Source organism: Selaginella moellendorffii, unplaced genomic scaffold (assembly GCF_000143415.4).
Source record: "Selaginella moellendorffii unplaced genomic scaffold, v1.0 SELMOscaffold_4, whole genome shotgun sequence".
In the NCBI taxonomy this organism is placed as follows: Eukaryota; Viridiplantae; Streptophyta; class Lycopodiopsida; order Selaginellales; family Selaginellaceae; genus Selaginella; species Selaginella moellendorffii.
Genome location: NW_003314265.1, coordinates 223,827 through 240,730, shown reverse-complemented (window position 1 = coordinate 240,730; position 16,904 = coordinate 223,827). Strand labels below are relative to the sequence as shown.

General features: G+C 45.9%; 5 protein-coding genes across 8 annotated transcripts; 3 read left to right on the top strand and 2 right to left on the bottom strand.

Annotated features, from left to right (window-relative positions):
• Positions 1 to 468: 468 nt before the first annotated feature.
• Positions 469 to 2,293, bottom strand: LOC9654253 (syntaxin-81). The gene is made up of 7 exons (XM_002963898.2): positions 2,154 to 2,293; positions 2,019 to 2,093; positions 1,842 to 1,946; positions 1,652 to 1,777; positions 1,346 to 1,597; positions 1,167 to 1,298; positions 469 to 1,115 (listed from the first exon to the last, which is right to left on the bottom strand). The coding sequence occupies exons 1-7, from the start codon at positions 2,235 to 2,237 to the stop codon at positions 969 to 971; spliced, it is 921 nt and encodes a 306-aa protein (XP_002963944.1). The 5' UTR covers positions 2,238 to 2,293; the 3' UTR covers positions 469 to 968.
• A 212-nt stretch (positions 2,294 to 2,505) lies between these two features.
• On the top strand, positions 2,506 to 4,363 carry LOC9654252 (probable beta-1,3-galactosyltransferase 2). Of its 4 annotated transcripts, none has more exons than XM_024668675.1 (9): positions 2,506 to 2,665; positions 3,027 to 3,184; positions 3,248 to 3,311; positions 3,362 to 3,434; positions 3,490 to 3,613; positions 3,667 to 3,754; positions 3,810 to 3,935; positions 3,991 to 4,097; positions 4,143 to 4,363. In XM_024668675.1, exons 1-9 carry the CDS (start codon positions 2,514 to 2,516, stop codon positions 4,301 to 4,303), a joined length of 1,053 nt encoding a protein of 350 aa, XP_024524443.1. In that variant the 5' UTR covers positions 2,506 to 2,513; the 3' UTR covers positions 4,304 to 4,363. The 4 variants fall into 4 exon arrangements, with proteins under 4 accessions (XP_024524443.1, XP_024524442.1, XP_024524441.1 ...); XM_024668674.1 differs by having other exon boundaries at positions 3,024 to 3,184; XM_024668673.1 differs by having other exon boundaries at positions 3,006 to 3,184; positions 4,161 to 4,363.
• A 26-nt stretch (positions 4,364 to 4,389) lies between these two features.
• On the top strand, positions 4,390 to 7,144 carry LOC9654251 (pescadillo homolog). Its single transcript, XM_024668671.1, has 14 exons — positions 4,390 to 4,418; positions 4,474 to 4,613; positions 4,665 to 4,793; positions 4,858 to 4,977; positions 5,032 to 5,157; positions 5,208 to 5,292; positions 5,347 to 5,457; positions 5,512 to 5,605; positions 5,661 to 6,004; positions 6,060 to 6,167; positions 6,216 to 6,337; positions 6,388 to 6,598; positions 6,656 to 6,850; positions 6,920 to 7,144. The coding sequence occupies exons 1-14, from the start codon at positions 4,416 to 4,418 to the stop codon at positions 7,016 to 7,018; spliced, it is 1,887 nt and encodes a 628-aa protein (XP_024524439.1). The 5' UTR covers positions 4,390 to 4,415; the 3' UTR covers positions 7,019 to 7,144.
• An 84-nt stretch (positions 7,145 to 7,228) lies between these two features.
• On the top strand, positions 7,229 to 9,825 carry LOC9655535 (leukotriene A-4 hydrolase homolog). Its single transcript, XM_002964271.2, has 3 exons — positions 7,229 to 8,211; positions 8,408 to 9,354; positions 9,426 to 9,825. Exons 1-2 carry the CDS (start codon positions 7,279 to 7,281, stop codon positions 9,323 to 9,325), a joined length of 1,851 nt encoding a protein of 616 aa, XP_002964317.1. The 5' UTR covers positions 7,229 to 7,278; the 3' UTR covers positions 9,326 to 9,354; positions 9,426 to 9,825.
• Positions 9,736 to 10,864, bottom strand: LOC9655534 (stress enhanced protein 2, chloroplastic). The gene is made up of 2 exons (XM_002963897.2): positions 10,074 to 10,864; positions 9,736 to 10,005 (listed from the first exon to the last, which is right to left on the bottom strand). Exons 1-2 carry the CDS (start codon positions 10,407 to 10,409, stop codon positions 9,754 to 9,756), a joined length of 588 nt encoding a protein of 195 aa, XP_002963943.1. The 5' UTR covers positions 10,410 to 10,864; the 3' UTR covers positions 9,736 to 9,753.
• Positions 10,865 to 16,904: the final 6,040 nt, after the last annotated feature.

The following is a 16,904-nucleotide window of genomic DNA, read 5'->3' as shown; positions in this document are numbered from 1 at the left end:
CAAGACAGGCCCGAGCATTGATTACGTTAGGTTGTGATCCACTGTTTGGAGCGGGTGCGCGCTACAAATGAAGACTAGAGGGACACGAGAGAGCTCAAATGCATTGCATGCATGTACGAGTACAGTCCTTTGCTCCTTAGTTAGGCTCTGAATGAACTGTAAACACTTCATACTGTTGGTTGCGCTGACTACATCAAAGTTGGCCATAAGAAACACCACCACACAAGTCTTATAGCATCCGTGTAGCCTTTTCATGGTCTATCTCCATCCATAATCTAGGAAGCAAAAATGACGTGAGCTTAGGACCTGTTTGTGAAACTCACGTTGAAATGCAGAATCAGGGGGGAGTACTGATCGCATTTCTTGTCCTCATCCTAGTGCGGCCTATATCAGTGAAATTACGAGGGAAAACATCAGCTATCTACAATTCCCAGCGTTTTAAGACGTTGCCTGAAGGAACTAATAACGAGCGTAACCTGAAGCTTTCTTGTCGAGAACATTGCATGCTTGCTCTAGACACGGAGCAAGTCTATAGTCATGTTGTAATCACTCTCCTTCAGCAGGCTCAACAATGCCTAGGCCCCGTCGTCAACTGCCATTTGAGACGGCATCCTCTTTGTTGTGCAATCCAGCTTGAGCGACCATCATCTTGAAAATCTTAAGGCAAACAACCTTGTCGTAACACGTTCGGATAAGATTACCGCGTGACTGAAGTTCTTGTTGCTCGTCATGTCCTGTACGATGTCTCTCGGTCCTTAAGCAGGCCCAAGACAATGGACGCGTATTCCTTCTTCTTAAGAGTGTAGCCATCGTCGTGCATCTCTTGGAGAACACCATGAGCTTTCTTCCCCAAGCGAGGTATTCTCTAAGCACAGCTTTCACTCTTACAGGTTACCTTCAGAGGCTGGCGAGCTGAAGCCAAGTTGAAGAAACACAGAGCGATGCTACCATCTTTCAGAAACTTATTGTTAGCCATTGTACCAGTCGAGGAAGAGCAGCGACAGCGGAAGGATAGTCAAGAACATAAGGAGAAACGTTCGACTGCTCGTGTTCCGCTCGATCGTCTTCCTGAGCTCCTTGTTTCCCTTGTTGACATTTTCAGTCGCTTCAACGGCCTGGAAAGCGAATGGACGTGTTTTTGAATGCATCTTAGAACAAGCACAAACCTGCTGATACAAAAGCTCGATTTGTTGAGATTGCTGGAAGACGTACGAAGAGAAGAGATGGTTTAAAGCCGACACCTCGAGCATCTTTCTTTCAGTGTCTTCCGCTGTATCTAGAAGGTTGGACAGCTCTTCCTGGAAACAGAACAGGAACACTGAGAAAAAGGATATCAAATCTCTACCTGCAGAGCTCTAGTCTCGCTGTCAAGAACAATCTGTGCCTGGGAAGGCTGAAGTTCTTGAAGATTTTCCCTATTGAACGAAGTAGCAGCAGCGGTTCTGTTGGATAGCTCGGCTTCCAGCTGAGCAGTGGCAGATTGGAGGTGAGGCCTTCGTTTTGGTAGTGTTTTATCCAGCGCCTTCTGAAACCTGGAAGCTCTTAAGGCATCAAATATGGTTGTCACCGCATGCAACTTCTCGCTGAGCATCAACACCTGAAAGAGCCATGCATAAAACAACGAAAGTCTAAACCCTCTAGAGACTCTTACTATGCCATGTTGGTGTGCATTCAAATCAGCGTTTACGGCTCCTTTCCAAAACAATTTTTTTCCACCCGCGATACTGTTCTTCAAGTCGTCAATTCGTTGCTTGCAAGCCTTGACAGATAACCCCACCTACAAAACGAAAGAAGAAAGAACATCACATTCCAAAAAAACAGGAACAAGCACAAAAATTCACCTCGTGTTCGATGTTGTCTCGTTCTTCCTCAGTACATCGTTGTCGATCCAGATAATCCTTTCGCCGCTCCAAAATAAAAGATTCCATTGTCCGAATGTGACCAAGCTGCATGAAATCCAATCCGCACACCAGAATCACGAGCGCGACAAAAGAAAAACTCGAGCAGCGATTACATACAATCTCCAATGCTGCTGCTGTGAAAGGCAGAAGCTCCAGTGTCCTGTGCATTATCAGAGATGAGGCGATCTTGACCTGGACCGGTCCGTAAGAAACATCTCTGCAAAATCTAAGCGCTGGATCGCGAAACCTCACCTCATCACATTGTGGAATCGATGCCGCCGCCGCCCGCACGGCATCCCTAAACGCCTCGGTGCGATCACGTCGCGCCAGCGCCATTCCTCTGTTCCAAAAAACCCTAACCAAAGCCCATTCGTTTATTTGGTTCCTTTTATTCCTTCACTTATTTCCGCGTCAGAGAACTCGAGATCTTAGCTAGAGCTTCCAAGCGCCTCTGGGATTCCAGGACCTTCCAGCGAAATATCGCGAATTCCAGCCTTGGATCGAAGAATGCAGTCTGGATCCGGCAGCGCAGGCATAGCATCGCGGGGATTGGTACAGGATTTGGCGTCGGCTCCAAGCTCCAGCGCTGATTCCAGCAGTTAATGGCACGCAATGAAGGGCAAATCCTCCGCCGCGGCGCTGGATTCATTCTCCTCACAGGCAATGATCAAAGGGAGGGCGGCCGCGAGCGCTCTTACCCCAAAATTATGCGTCGCGGTCCTGTGCCTCGCGAGCTTCTTCATCGGATTCTTCTCTCCCAGCAGGTATTCCATCGATTTGTTTGAGATTTTCTCCTTTGCACAGTCTAGATCTGTGTGTGCTGTGCTTGCATTGGGCTGCATTGCTTGGGTGAATCGAGCGAAAGTGTTGTTTACTTTTTTTACTTCTGGCAGTGGTAGAAAAAGACAGTCACAGGAAGGGGTTATATTCCTTCTAGAGCTTGAATGCGCAGAAAGGCGCCTGTGAAAGCTCGTGGTCACCCAGTGGAAGTGCTGCACACTACACGTTAAAAGCTTTGCTTCCACAGGATCTTAAGAACTTTTCTTTATTCCCATTAGATCTTCCTTCCGAGCGGTTCTCTTCCCAAAACTAATGTCAACATAGTTTTTTTTGTCTGTGCAGCAGATCAACGAGCCCAACAACGCTCTATAGAAGCGGGAGTGTTGGGAACGCTAGCATTAGGATCAAACAACGACCGAAAGTTCTCGTTGTTGTAGGAATAAACACTGCATTTACAAGCCGCAAGCGCAGAGACTCCGTCCGTGAGACATGGATGCCCAGAGGCAAGTCAAGTTTTCTCTAAAGATTTTGGTTCCTTGTCGGTGGCTAAGTTTCTCTCGTACCAGGAGCGGAGCTCAAGAAACTGGAAAAGGAGAAAGGCATTGTTGTCAGATTTGTCGTTGGTCACAGGTAGGAACTTGTTTTGTGTTTCCTGTTTTCCTGATTATTTCGATCCTTAGTGCTACTCCAGGTGGAATTTTAGAACGTACGATTGATGCTGAAGATGAGCTCTACTCGGACTTTCTCCGGCTGGTACATGCTATAAACCCTTCAACATAAAACCATTTCTGATTACTTGGAATTCCAGGATGATCATATCGAAGGCTATCGTGAACTATCCGCCAAGACCAAAGCGTACTTTGCTACAGCCGTGTCGCTTTGGGATGCAGATTTCTACGTAAAAGTCGACGATGATGTTCATGTAAACTTGGGTAAGCCATCTCTCGCTTTTCCTTAACAGCGTTTCACAGTTTTTGTGTGTCAGAAAAACTTGGCAAGACATTGGCACGTCACCGCTCGAAACCTGGTATTTATATTGGTTGCATGAAACATGGAGCTGTACTTTCCCAGAAGTAAGCTTTGTGACATTTGCTAATTCATGATCCTGTTGGTTTTCCATGAACTCAGGGGTGGGAAGTACTACGAGCCCGAGTTTCGAAAGTTTGGAGGAGATGGGAATAGATACTTCCAGCACGCAACGGGACAACTCTATGGCATCTCTCAGGATCTGGCAGCATATATCTTGGCGAACAAGTAAATCTCCTGTTTTTTTGTTTCCAGTCCAGATTCTCATTTGGTTTCTCCACAGGGACATTCTCCACAGATATGCAAACGAGGATGTGTCACTGGGAGCTTGGCTCATCGGTTTAAACGTGAAGCACATCAATGACCGGAGCCTGTGCTGCGGAACTACAGGTGTGTTCACTCGATCGTGTGAACTTCAACTAAAATCCCTCACAGCTGAATTGGATTTGCCAGATTGCGAATCGAAGCTCCGAGCTGGGAATGCGTGCGTCGCTTCGTTCGATTGGTCGTGCAGTGGGATTTGTAGATCCGCCGCGAGAATGAGAGACGTCCATCGACGATGTGGAGAGCACAGCAACAGCACGGTAGCACGATAGCACGACTGTATATTCTTGTAGTATATTCCGCTTCAATGTGACCAAGATTCTTGCGTGGAATATGCGATCGAAATTCTAGGGTTTAGGGTTTGAGAAGGGCGGGCGGAAGAGAATGGTGCGTGTTTCGTCGCGATGCTCGAGCAATGTGCTCAGATCTTTCGTCTTCGCAGGTGAAGCAGGTGAAGAACGCTGTCAAGGCGGCCAAGCGCAAGCTCCACACTGGCAGGCGCGGGAATCCGGGGAATGCAGCGAAATACATTACTCGGAACAAGGCGCTCAATCGGCTCCAAATCAAGCTCCCCGAATTCAGGTATTTGGAGACGCTACTGGTTCTTATCTTGAAATCGTCAAATTTACACAGGCGGTTGTGCATTCTCAAGGGAATCCATCCCAGAGAACCAAAGAAAAAATTTGAAGGGCAGAACAAAACTTACTATCATGTCAAGGACATAAACTTCCTTCTGCACGAGCCACTCCTCGAGAAAAGCAGGTAATTCTTCCTATCCTTGGTTTTTTTTCTCTCTCTCTTTTACATTTTGTAACACTACTTACAGGGAGATTCGTGCTTACGAGAAGAAAATTACCAAGGCCAGGGCCAAATACAATACAGACCTTGCGCATCGTTTGCAAAATAATCGGCCATCTTTCACACTTGATCATCTAGTCAAGGAGAGGTAAGAAGTAATTGTGTAATCTTCGTTAAAGATAGATATTTGTTGGTGTATCAGGTATCCTTCTTTTATTGATGCCGTTCGCGACTTGGAGGATCCTCTGACTATGATCCATTTGTTCGCTACTCTACCGGCTGACACAACCCATAGCGTTCCATTTGAGCGGGTGCATAGTTGTCGAAGGTATTAGACCATTCTTTTCCCTGAATCACGTAGTGATGTTTTGGTGGCAGGCTGAGTCTTGAATGGCAAGCATATGTTACGCGAACACACTCTTTACGGAAAATATTCGTCTCTGTAAAAGGGATCTACTATCAGGTGTGCTAAGTTTCAGTCTAAATTGATAGTGACCAATGGTTTTCTACTTTGCAGGTCGAAGTATCGGGCCAGAAGATCACGTACTTGACTCCACATGTTCTCAATCAGGTTCTTCCGGAGGACGTCGACTTTCGGGTGATGCTTACATTTGCCGAGTTTTATGAGGTACTTGTTGCTGTTTTCTGTTTTTTCTCCTATTGATCAGCTTATCTTCTACAGACGCTTCTGGGTTTCGTCAATTTTAAACTTTACCATTCCCTGGGATTAAACTATCCTCCAGTTTTGGATCCTCGATTGGAGCAGGCTGCTGCAGGTTGTGAACTCTTACGTGAGTAAAATTTCCGTTTAACGTCGTTTTGAACTTCCAGAACTCTATGCACTGATGAAGGACTTGGCTGGCGGAACTACATCTGCCCCTCTCTTGGAAGATGCCTCGGCGAAAGAAGACGATGCTCCTGTTTCTGTGGACGAACAGCAAAGCCTAATGGAAGCAGAAAACAAAGAGAAGAGGATAGCGGAGTCTCAAGCAAGACTAGCGTCTTTGCAAGATAGACTGAAGCAAATAGAGAAGGAGAAGGAGAAGCCACAAGACGTTCCAGTGCAAGTCAAAACTGAAGCTATGGACGTGGATGACGTTATCGAAGATGAGGATCTGGAAACACGGACCTGCAGGCGCTTGTTTCAAAATCTCACCTTCTTTTTGGGGAGAGAGGTAAGAGATTGACTTCGTGTTTTTTCTTTCCTTTTCTAACGTTTGGACCTTCCAGGTTCCGAGGGAGTCGTTATTGTTTGTTATTCGTTCTTTCGGAGGTGCAGTATCCTGGGATGGAGATGGCGCCCCTTTTCCGGAAAATGACGAAGTCATTACACATCAGGTAACTTCATTCTCGTACGAGCTAGGCTGATCGTTTGTTCAATCACAGATTGTAGATCGCCCAACACAAGGACACAAATTTCTATCGAGGCATTATGTCCAGCCGCAATGGGTGTACGATTGTGCGAACAACAGGATCCTGCTGCCAACGGAGCCTTATCTCCTTGGAAGGTGAGTGATGCTGCTCTGCGTGGCTCGCGTCACTGAATCTAGAATGCCAGGATTCCTCCGCCGCACCTATCGCCGTTTGTGGATAACGAGGCGGAGGGACACGTTCCAGAGTACGCTGATACCATCAAAAGGCTGCGGCTTGCGGCGAACCAGCAGCTGGCGCCACTGCCAGGAAGTGAATCCGGGATCGATGAAGGTGAACTTTTGGTTGCGGCTGCTGCTCGGCGTCGGGAAGATCTTGAAGCCGAAAAGGAACGCGAGGTAGGACGTCTGGAAAACATTGCATTGTAAGCATTCTTGTGTGGTTTGCCTTTGCAGCTAGCTGCGATGGAGAAATCCTATGCCGAAGACTTGAGGAGAGAGCTGGCGGGGAAATCTTTCTCAGGAGAAGAGGAAGCTCTTGCGGATGTGCCAGAAAGTGAGGTCCTTCCGCCACCGAAAGAGGACGATCCCAAGGACATGGCGAAGATGATGCTGTCCAGGAACAAGAGAAATCTCTACCAAGCCATGGAGGTAAGACTTTTCTTCATTTTTTTCTAGTGACAAGGTTACATTCTTGTGCTAATGACCTTGCTGCTACAGATGAGCAACACCAAGAAGAAGGAAGAAGTGAAGCTGATCAAGGAAAGGAAGCGAAAGGCTGACGAGAAAGAAAGAAAGAAGAAGACTAGAACAATGTAGATCTACGAAGTATATTCACAAGAAGATTCCTTGGACAATATTTTAGGGCATGTGTTACCTGGACTGTGATCCAGCCGTTGAAGTCGTATGACGGCCCCGATTGTATCTTAAGCTTAAGAAGTGGTTTAGGGTGACTGTCAGTGTGCCAGGCCGCTATAAATCCAGGCGCGAGCGAAGCTCACTTCAAAGCTTGGCCGGATCATTCCCTCGCCACTCACAGTAGTTGCGATTCCTTTCTTTTTTGCGAGCAGCGACCGGATATGGATCCACATTCTTACGCAGATTTCTCGCAGCTCCTCACCGACAGCATCGCGCTCGATCTCTTCCTCGACTTTGAAAGGCGGATCATCGTCGGCAGCGCCGATTTCACCCTGCGCCAGGCGTTCTCCGGGGATTTCGTCCTCGACACACGGGATCTGCTCGTCCGGGGCGCCTTCGATTCCTCCTCGCCGGCCAAGAAGCCACTGGCATTCGATATTTCGAGCGAGCGGCACCCGATCAAGGGCCAGCGCCTCGTGCTCCATCTCCCCTCGCCGACGAGCCGCTTCTTGATCCTCTTCACAACATCGCCGCAAGCGTCCGCCCTCCAGTGGCTTGATCCATCGCAGGCCTCCTCCGGGAAGCACCCCTTCGTCTACACGCATTGCCAAGCTCTCCACGCGCGCTCCATCTTTCCCTGCCAGGATACGCCCTCGGCGCGATTCAGGTTCTCGGCGAGGATCAACATCCCCCAGGAGATGCGCGCGGTGATGTCCGCCGCGCATGTGGAGCGGCTGGAAGCGATCGCTCCCGGGCGCGCGGTCGAGGTTTTCAAGATGGAGCAGCCGATCCCGCCCTATCTCTTCGCTCTCGCGGCGGGAGAGATCGCTTGCGAGGAGCTGGGAGCTCGATCCAGGGTGTATGGCGAGCCGGGCATGGTGAAGGCGGCGGCGCGCGAGTTCGCGGCCACCGAGGGGATGATCGAACAGGCGGAGGCGCTGTTTGGGCCGTATGACTGGGAGAGATTCGACATGCTGGTGTTGCCGCCAAGCTTTCCCTATGGAGGGATGGAGAACCCGAGGATGGTGTTCTTGACGCCGACGGTGATCGTTGGAGATCGGAGCGGCGCCTCGGTGGTGGCACACGAGCTCGCTCATAGCTGGACCGGGAATCTCATCACTAATGCCTCCGCCAACGATTTCTGGCTCAACGAGGTGAGAATTCTCTCGCTTGCGTGATTCCAATTGTTTTGTTTAGATCATCTTTTTCTTTTCTTTTTGTTAATCTTGCCTGCCTCGAGCGGTCTTGTCTCTTTGATTGCTCGAGCATGCTTGGTACTACTGTTCTTGATGTTTGATTGTAAATTATGATGAGGATGTTGACGTTAAAGAATGAATGGCGGTCTCTCAGGGATTCACCACCTATGCGGAAAGGCGGATCGTGGAAGTTTTGGACGGGAAGGAGCGGGTGGCTCTTCACTACGGGCTGGGATGGAACGGATGGGAAGAGGAGATCGAGCGATTCAAGGATAGGCCCGAGTTTACCAAGCTCAAGACCAACCAGGAGAATGTGGATCCCGACGAGGTATACTCCCAAGTTCCATACGAGAAAGGCTGCTTCTTTCTCAAGAGGCTCGAGGACGAGGTCAGTCGTCCGGCATTTGACGACTTTCTCGAACGCTACATCGCCAAGTTTCGCTTTACGTCGATCGACACGGAGACGTTCCTGGTGTTTCTGAGAGATTACTTCCCGGGGATTGATGAGAAAGTGAACGTCGATAGATGGATTTACGAGCCAGGCATGCCTCCCGACGCTCCGAAGCCAAAGTCTGGAATTCTGGAGAGAGTTTTGGGGATGGTGGCGGAATTCAAGTCCCAAAGCGAGAGTTACGATGAAGAAGCCTGGAAGAAGTACCTCGAGTCACTCAAGGAGGAAGCTTTGGGGTGGCAAGCTCTGGAGTGGCAAGTTTATCTCGAGAGCCTTCCAAAGAAAGTGGCGAGCGTGATGATACTCCGTGATCTGGACTCGGTGTTTCATCTGTCGAGGAGTCCCAACTGGGATCTCCGGGTTGCGTTCCTGGTGATTGCGGCCAACTCGGGTTTCCAGGCTTGCTACAATGACATCGAGCAGGCGCTGATGATGGTGGGAAGAATGCGGTACCTTCGTCCTCTCTACAGTGGTCTGCTGGACAGCAAGGACGAAGCCGGCATGGAGCTTGCAAAGAAAGTATTTGCAAAGGCTCGTCCGAAGTATCATCCGATTGCTCGCTCGGTGGTGGAGGGATTGATGAAGGCGAAGGACAGGACGAGCAATGATGGAAAGTTATGAGCAGTGGCTGGGTATCGAGGACCTCAAAGGTAGGAATTATTTTTTCCAAAAGTTCTCGACAGCTTTCCGGGCCTGCTCACTGATGCTGATCCTCCTGCAGGTTTAGTGGAAGGAATTTCTCTGACCGGGAATGATCTGGTCCTCGGTCGAATAAGGTACAGGAGCCTAGACTCTAGATTATCATTAGTTGTCTTATCGGCTTTGCTTAAACAAGTGAAAAGCACTTCAGTCTGTGGGCTGAGTTTTTTAATCCGCATCTTACATTTTGCGCTATAATCTGGTTCTTTGCAGGCTTAAGTTTGCGAAGGTCACATCTCCAAGGCGGATATTTTTAGTGAAATGAAGAAAGCTTCTTCAAGAGTAAGAGAGCTTCTCGAGCTTGTTTACGTGATCGCTGCCTTGATCCAGGAAAAATTCAAGTGGGACGTTTATAAATCATCTTGGTCGAAGAACATGGCATCTATTGCGTCGGTAAGAATAAACTCCACTAAATCCTGGCATCCTTTGGTCATGTAGAGCCTAATCTGATTCTTTGCACTCCAGCCAGCAGTGAAAGCGGCCATACAAATCACGCACGCTGCCGAGAAGGCCACCGTTTGGCCCAGCTCCTTGACTTCTATTCCCTTGAACACATTGTTGCCGGTCACAACCTCTAGTCCTAGAGCTATGGCGAAAGCTACCTGCAAAGACGAAGGAATCATCCGTGAGCAAAGGAGCTGCCTCGAAAGCCAAAAGGAGAGAAACGTACCATTGCAGCGCGGCCTGAGATCGTCTCAAAGTCTTGAGCTTGGGCCGTGGCTTGGACGCTGGCAGCCAGTTGCTTGAGGAAAACAGACGAGGCGGCCGAGTCCCAAGCGCTTGATCCCATGGCTATGGAGTCTCCCCCGTCTTGGCTGAACGCTCGCAGTGTGCAGAGTCTTGGAGGCTTTTCCTCCGCTACTCTTGATCGAGTAGCAACTAGATTCTTTGCATCAACGATTTCATCGGTGTTCCTGCTGCTACTTGCTCTCACTGCCATTTTGCTCCTCCTGCTAAGCACTCCTCCGATACTAAAAGAGGAACCAGCAGCTCCTTTCGTGGCCATGGAAACGCAAATCTTCGCTGCTGCTTGGAAGAGTCAGTGGCTGGAGAGAAGAAGTTCTACCTCGCAGTGGAAGTTCTTCTACCCTGCGGCACGCACAAACTCGTTCCCTGGACCTTGGAGCTCTTTTCTAAGTTTCCCAGGAGGTTCTAAACCAAGATATCAACTTAACTATATCACACCTTGTGGGCGAAGAGAAGAAGACCACGTATCCGAATGACAGAGGGCCTTGGAATAAAAGGGAGCGGTACTAGAGCGGCAGCACATGAGATTCCCGTCACATCCCAGCAAGCTCTGGCAAGTTTCCTTTTGATTTCTCTCGTAAAAACTTGCGACTTTTCGTCCCCGATCAAAATCGTGTTGTTGCTGCTTTACTGACGCGTCTTGATTTCACTTTGCAGATCAGTCCAAGCCCCGGGTCGTTCTCAAGCAGCGAGAAAAATCCAGCTTTTCCTTTTTCCCTGCTTTATAACGCTCTCTGTTTTCCGAAAGATGGCCGGCTTTGCTAGTTACTGCCCCTGCTTCCTCGAGAGCCTTGAGGGAAGAGAAACTTCCCCTTGCGGCGGCTGCACCTCAAATCCAGCCCCAAGTCGTAGGCCACATTGAAGATGGAAACGCTGCTCAAGCTTAGCGACAGCGAGTTGTGCCTCCGGTACAAGAGCTGCTCGATATCCCCGGCCATCACCTCGAAGATCCCAAAGTCGGAGTCATTGGTGAGAATGGTGGTCTTGGGATACAGCATGGCCGACTGGACGACGAACAAGTAGTCCTTGACGCGGCTCTTGTGACTCTCCTTCATCGCCAGCCACTTCCCCTTGGGAGCTCGCCGGAAGAGCCCGATGAGCGAGTCCACCACCCGGTTGGCATCCTCGAGCCTCTTCTCGGACATGGTCGAGAAGGGGATCGCGCTCGACAGCCCAAACAGCGCGTACTCCTTCCAGGCCACCGGCGGAGCCGCGAGCTTGGCGCCCTTGAGGAGCTCCAGGAACCTCTCCCGGTCGGCCGTCACCTGCGATGGCTCCAGCCTGAGATCCTTGAAGAGGCAGGCGACGCTGGTGTCGAGTACGAAGGTGTCGCTCTCCCGCCTAGATTCCAGCTGCCGGAGGAGCGGGCTGTTCATGGTGGGGATGGGCGGGGCCGCCCTCACGAACGCGACGTGCGTGCCGGTGGCGTTCTCGGTGGCCACCGACGGCTGCGCGCGCCGCCGGGGGCACTGGTTGGCGGCGGCGAAGGGGCGTACCTTGCGCGTGAGGATCCCCAGGCGCTTCTTCCGCTCGCGCTCCGCCTGGAGGAACTCGCGCTGCCCGGGCCACAGCTCCGTGCGGTGGAAGGACTCCTCGCGGCGCCGCTTGAACGCCGCCAGGCTCGCGGATCTCACCCGAGCCCGCATTTCTAGCGTTATACCCTAGGCTAGAAGAGAACGAAGAAAACTATAATAAATCCTGTACAAACAGCCAAATCCAATGGAGCAGCGCTGCTACTTATTGCCGGATCTGGCAGCTAGCGCCGCCGCCTTGTCCTTGATCTCCTCCTGGGACGCGGTGATCATCCACACGGGATCTGGCACCGACGCCTCCGGGATCGCCCACCGACGTGGCGAATTCTCCTCGAGGGGCTGGCCGATGAGCGCCAGATCCTCCCAAAACTCCCGCCCTCTGTCGAAATTCCGCTCGTAGCTGTCCATCTTGTAGTAGTGCTGCTGGTGTGGATCGAATTGCCCGCCCTGGGGATTGCCATCATGGATCCAGCCCCTCCGGAACCTGGCTCGGCATTTTCTTACCAGCTGTGTCCATCGCGAAGGCCTCATGTAGGGCTTGGGCCCCGAGGCTCCCGATTGTGGATCCAAGGAGGACGAAGCGGACTGCGATCGAGATCCCACCGCGATGTAGCTGGGGCCATGAGTCTTCAACAGGGCTGCCTTGTCCGCGAGCCATCCACAAAGGAACCAGCTCTTGAGGAGCTCCAAGAAGCTCGGGGATTGAGCAGCCGCGGATTCGACCACTCCCTGCTTATCCATGGTGGTTGCCCTAGATACACCAGCCTCAATTTAAAAGTTTAAAGGTCTAAAACCTGTTATTATGAGATTAGCATTATCTTATAACTAGTAATTGCCCAGCCAATTCTGAGTAGTTGGCAAAGCCTTTCAAACTCACCAACATATCCTCATGACAGAATTGCTTACATCTCACAATTTCTTTGTTAATCCTTAGCTGCCTAAGAGTCAATATTCTTCACTCTAAGCCATTTAAAAAACTTTCTAACCTTTTTGACAAAGCCATTACCTCACTTGGAACTGAAAATCCCATCTTTGGGACCTTGGCATACTTTGTGAGACTTCACATAGAAACCTAATGGTGATGTATACAATTGCACATTGACACTTATATATTGTCAGCTTCTATGTTTATCCATTTTTTCCACCTCTTTCAGGATTATGTTGGTATTTATGAGCTCTGAGGCAGCTACAGCCCTATGGTTGTCAATGTTGACTGCTCCTATGAATTAGAAATGGAAAAAAGTTTGCAAACTAAGAAACATGATTTTGAATGGAAAAAAAACTATAACTGATTAAATCTTGATGTTCATGCTAGCCTTTAGAGTGTCTATTAAACACTAGACCCTTTAAAAAAACTAATACTGTTTTCAAGTTTATTATAAGTTTTAAAAAAGAATAACTAACTATCATGAAAGATCATCAATTATCCCATTAATGAAGAAATGCATAATCATCATCAAATAAAGAATCTACCATCCCAAAAAATGGCAAATCATTCTATATCAACAATAATCAAGCAAAACCTTTAATAAAGATAATCAACTATCTTAGATGATAGTCAAGGTGATTGCCAAATGTAAAATCCAACTTCAATTTTGAAGCTAACGAGCCAAAATGCCTTTCTAACCAAATTATTACGAATAGAACAATGAGCATAAAACTCAAAGAACAAAAAATTTGAAGAAGTCTATAGCCAGGTCTTCTTAAACAATGATCATAAATCTCATATGAATTAACTTTAATATTAAAGAAGAAATCATGGCATAATCAATAATATACTCCTCAACATATCCATAAGCTAAACTTCATAATGCAAAACTAATGAAAAGCACATTTACATCAATCCAAAAATTAAGCACAATGGAGCTATGCTCAATAAGTGATTATCAAACCAGTCCTTCATGAATCCATCGATAACAAAATATAATTCATTTCATAATAAGTACAAGAAGAATCATTAATAATCAATATATCATAATTCAAATCTAACAAGGATTCAAACATTCCAATATCGATCATTAACTTTTTCTTTTGTAGAGTTAGCATTGTCCATAATTAAATCATTTTTCAAGAAAAAGCTAAAGCTCAACCCTTGCTAAATATTCTTATCTAGAACACAATTAACTCAAACTCACTACTCAATTCATTTGAATGTCAACATAGTAGCTAACTAGCAAATGCATGAATATCAATAACATAAAGCTACAGCCGAAGTATCAATACTATTTATATCATGACTAATGAAACTTAATATCAATTCTACAGAGAGATATCTTATTTTATTCGAATCCCAACATCAACAATGTCAATAATAGGGCTTTGCTTCAATGCCATCAACACCAAAACAAAGTTAAAAGAAAGCAAGAGTGAATCACCACTTAAAGGTTTTCAATAACCAAGTTAACCAAAGTTAAAGATACTATACTTAATATCTAAGATCAATCCTTCAACAATACTCAGTTATAGATAACACATCATCAAGGAGTAATTCACCACATCCAAGACTCAATAAAATTTAACATTATAAATGCAACCAAAATGATATCGACAAAGGTAAAGTAGACTTGCTAACATGGGAAACCCATGTAAATTTAACGAAATTTAAGCAAGCTCATCATTGCTAAATCATCATCAAATAAAGCAAGTGTTATAGTCCTTGACAAAGTCTACAAGCAAGCTCTTGAATTTAGACTTCTCGGGAGGTCACCCAGCCTAGTACTATTTAAACCCAAAAACACTCAACCCCAAATATCCCAAGACTTTTAATCGATTGGAAAAGGGGTGCACTCTTATTCATGGGCCATTTCCCTCCATATTTGAACCATTATGTTTTGTCTCTCGAGTCATTCCCTTTCGTTGCTTATATATTAATTGCAAAGCAACTAACAATCATTCTTTCAATTTGCCTTTTCACAAGACCCAAACACTAAACTCGCGCTATCGAGTCATGTATTTGTCCAACATGAACGTAATACTTTAGGCACAAGATAAAGGTTCATGGACAAGCATAAACTAAATGACTACATGAATCCAACTCAACTACAATAAGCTCATCAACACATTTAGCCAATAGCTCTAAGCATCCTTTGAAGAGGTTAATTATGCACGATCAACACTCAGTTCAAACTAAAGTGAAGACCATGAGATAAACTCATATCGGTACACAACCTCCTTATAAACAAAGCTATAGTATGGGTATCAACATTTCAACCTTAAGCAACTAAGTTGAACATTACCATCCTCAACCAAGGCGCAGGGCCACCAAGACCAAATCAAGATTAATAAGAGCTTATTATTCTTATAGAGTTTAACAAAATGCAAGGTGAACTTGCCACCAAGCACAATACTACAGAAGAAAGGCACAAAGGTCACCTTTTAAAAAAAGTGCAACAGCCACTTTTCTACACCAACTTCAGATTTTATCAACTCAATTTAGCTCTAAAAGTTAACATCTCTTTCGGGTTGCATTATACAAACTACTTACTAACGTGTAAGCCAACTGAAGTCAACTCCAACCCCTTCACTAGTTTGTAAGCTTACGAAATTGAAATGGTTTTTGGGGAAAGTGATCAACAGATCAACAATTGGAAAAACCTAAGAAAATTTATGGAAAATTTTTCATCATAGAAAAAGAATAACTCTAAGTCTAGGAATACAAACTTTCAAGAATTAACCAAGTTAACAACTTCACATAAATTCACCTCAACACAAATTCTTAAGACCTATAGTATGTTTAAGCCTTGAATATCTTTGCCCATATTTCTGACATCTAATACTGATATCTGTTAAATGCAAAATAAACATCTAAGGCTTGATCACAAAGACTATATTTTCAGATATCCATATTGCACTAACACTCTTTTTCAATTACCTTTAAGATCCAATGTAAAGCCAAAATACTAACAAGAAAAATGACATAAAAAAATCAAGGTGTAAAGAAAATTCTTCATCACTTGAAATAACAATACAATTTCCATTAACACAAGTGCTAGAAATGCCAATGCCTTAACAACACACCTTCTCCATCCAACAATCTACTTCAAGTGTTAATGGATAAACTAACAAGCCATAGCAAATGAATGCTATAACCTTTTTCCAACACCTCAATAGCCAAACTCAAGGAATCAAGGAATCAACTTAAGCTTAGCATATAATAAATCATTATTGAGAATCCAATCAAAGCTACTACAATGTTATTACGTGCAAATAGACTAACTTCACTATCAACCACTTTGGGTTTGATTATCGTTTAACCAAGCAACTTCATAAACACATTGTTCACTATCACATGAATATGATAGAAAAATCACAATGACTTGATCACCAATTGAGCAACACCATGAGCAACACCCATGTCATTACTTCAAAAGTTTATGTGACTATCAAATGCCAATTCGATTTGACAAAATGCAATATAAATGCCACACTCCACAAATAGAGATTTACAACACCCAACACCATTAACTTTTGTTTATAACACGGACAAGCTCATACCACTCTCTATCTAACCAAACTCAAAATTAATTTAACACCAAGTTATTCATGGAGCAATAACAAAGTTCCCCAAAAACGAATTAAGCATTGTAACATAAGTCTTCAATAGCAAGCCTGAACAAAATGGTATAGTACTTCATCACTATTCATCCTATAACTCACTATTTCAAAGACCATCATAACCAATATGCATCAAGATAGGGACTCTTCATTGCATAATATGAATATGTGCAATGAATCACACCTTGTTGCAAATCATCTTTCCAAAAAAATAAAAAATGGTTTACGTGTTTGATCCTTCATCCCTAATGACTCTCTTTTCAGTCTCATATTTGACTAAACCTCAAGCTTGCATTTGCACTGTCTTTAGTCCAATCTAAGAAAAGTTTATGAGAGAGCACAATAATGACTACTAGAATTAATAGACTAATCCTTGTAGTCTTGATTGATCCATTTATAATCATGCCTAGAAAAGATCTATTAGTGTCATACTAAACAGCTATAGACCAGTCTATTTGCCACTCATAGTAAACCCAAGGAAGGTTTAATTTCACCCATGGTAGATGGAACAATTCATAGTAACCATCGATAGGCTAACATTAATCCTGCTAACTCAAAATGTAACCTCGAGTTGCTAATATGCCTCATTTACGAGCTCAAGCGCAAACTCGTGCAAAATTTCCACTTTATGAGCCCAAGAGCAAGCTCACATAATATGGTACAAAAAG

What these genes read in the sequence shown, in the direction of transcription:
- LOC9654253 (XM_002963898.2), bottom strand. Translation starts at nt 2,237, where the DNA reads ATGGCGCTGGCGCGACGTGATCGCACCGAGGCGTTTAGGGATGCCGTG. An exon ending in GCGAGACTAGAGCTCTGCAG is followed by an intron (nt 1,299 to 1,345) that starts GTAGAGATTTGA and finishes TTCTGTTTCCAG; the next exon opens with GAAGAGCTGTCCAACCTTCT. An exon ending in TCGAGCTTTTGTATCAGCAG is followed by an intron (nt 1,116 to 1,166) that starts GTTTGTGCTTGT and finishes TTCGCTTTCCAG; the next exon opens with GCCGTTGAAGCGACTGAAAA.
- LOC9654252 (XM_024668672.1), top strand. Translation starts at nt 2,514, where the DNA reads ATGAAGGGCAAATCCTCCGCCGCGGCGCTGGATTCATTCTCCTCACAG. An exon ending in AGATTTGTCGTTGGTCACAG is followed by an intron (nt 3,312 to 3,361) that starts GTAGGAACTTGT and finishes TTCGATCCTTAG; the next exon opens with TGCTACTCCAGGTGGAATTT. An exon ending in ACTCGGACTTTCTCCGGCTG is followed by an intron (nt 3,435 to 3,489) that starts GTACATGCTATA and finishes TTGGAATTCCAG; the next exon opens with GATGATCATATCGAAGGCTA.
- LOC9654251 (XM_024668671.1), top strand. An exon ending in CCACTCCTCGAGAAAAGCAG is followed by an intron (nt 4,794 to 4,857) that starts GTAATTCTTCCT and finishes CACTACTTACAG; the next exon opens with GGAGATTCGTGCTTACGAGA. An exon ending in CATTTGCCGAGTTTTATGAG is followed by an intron (nt 5,458 to 5,511) that starts GTACTTGTTGCT and finishes TATCTTCTACAG; the next exon opens with ACGCTTCTGGGTTTCGTCAA.
- LOC9655535 (XM_002964271.2), top strand. Translation starts at nt 7,279, where the DNA reads ATGGATCCACATTCTTACGCAGATTTCTCGCAGCTCCTCACCGACAGC. An exon ending in ACGATTTCTGGCTCAACGAG is followed by an intron (nt 8,212 to 8,407) that starts GTGAGAATTCTC and finishes GCGGTCTCTCAG; the next exon opens with GGATTCACCACCTATGCGGA.
- LOC9655534 (XM_002963897.2), bottom strand. Translation starts at nt 10,409, where the DNA reads ATGGCCACGAAAGGAGCTGCTGGTTCCTCTTTTAGTATCGGAGGAGTG. An exon ending in TCTCAGGCCGCGCTGCAATG is followed by an intron (nt 10,006 to 10,073) that starts GTACGTTTCTCT and finishes TCGTCTTTGCAG; the next exon opens with GTAGCTTTCGCCATAGCTCT.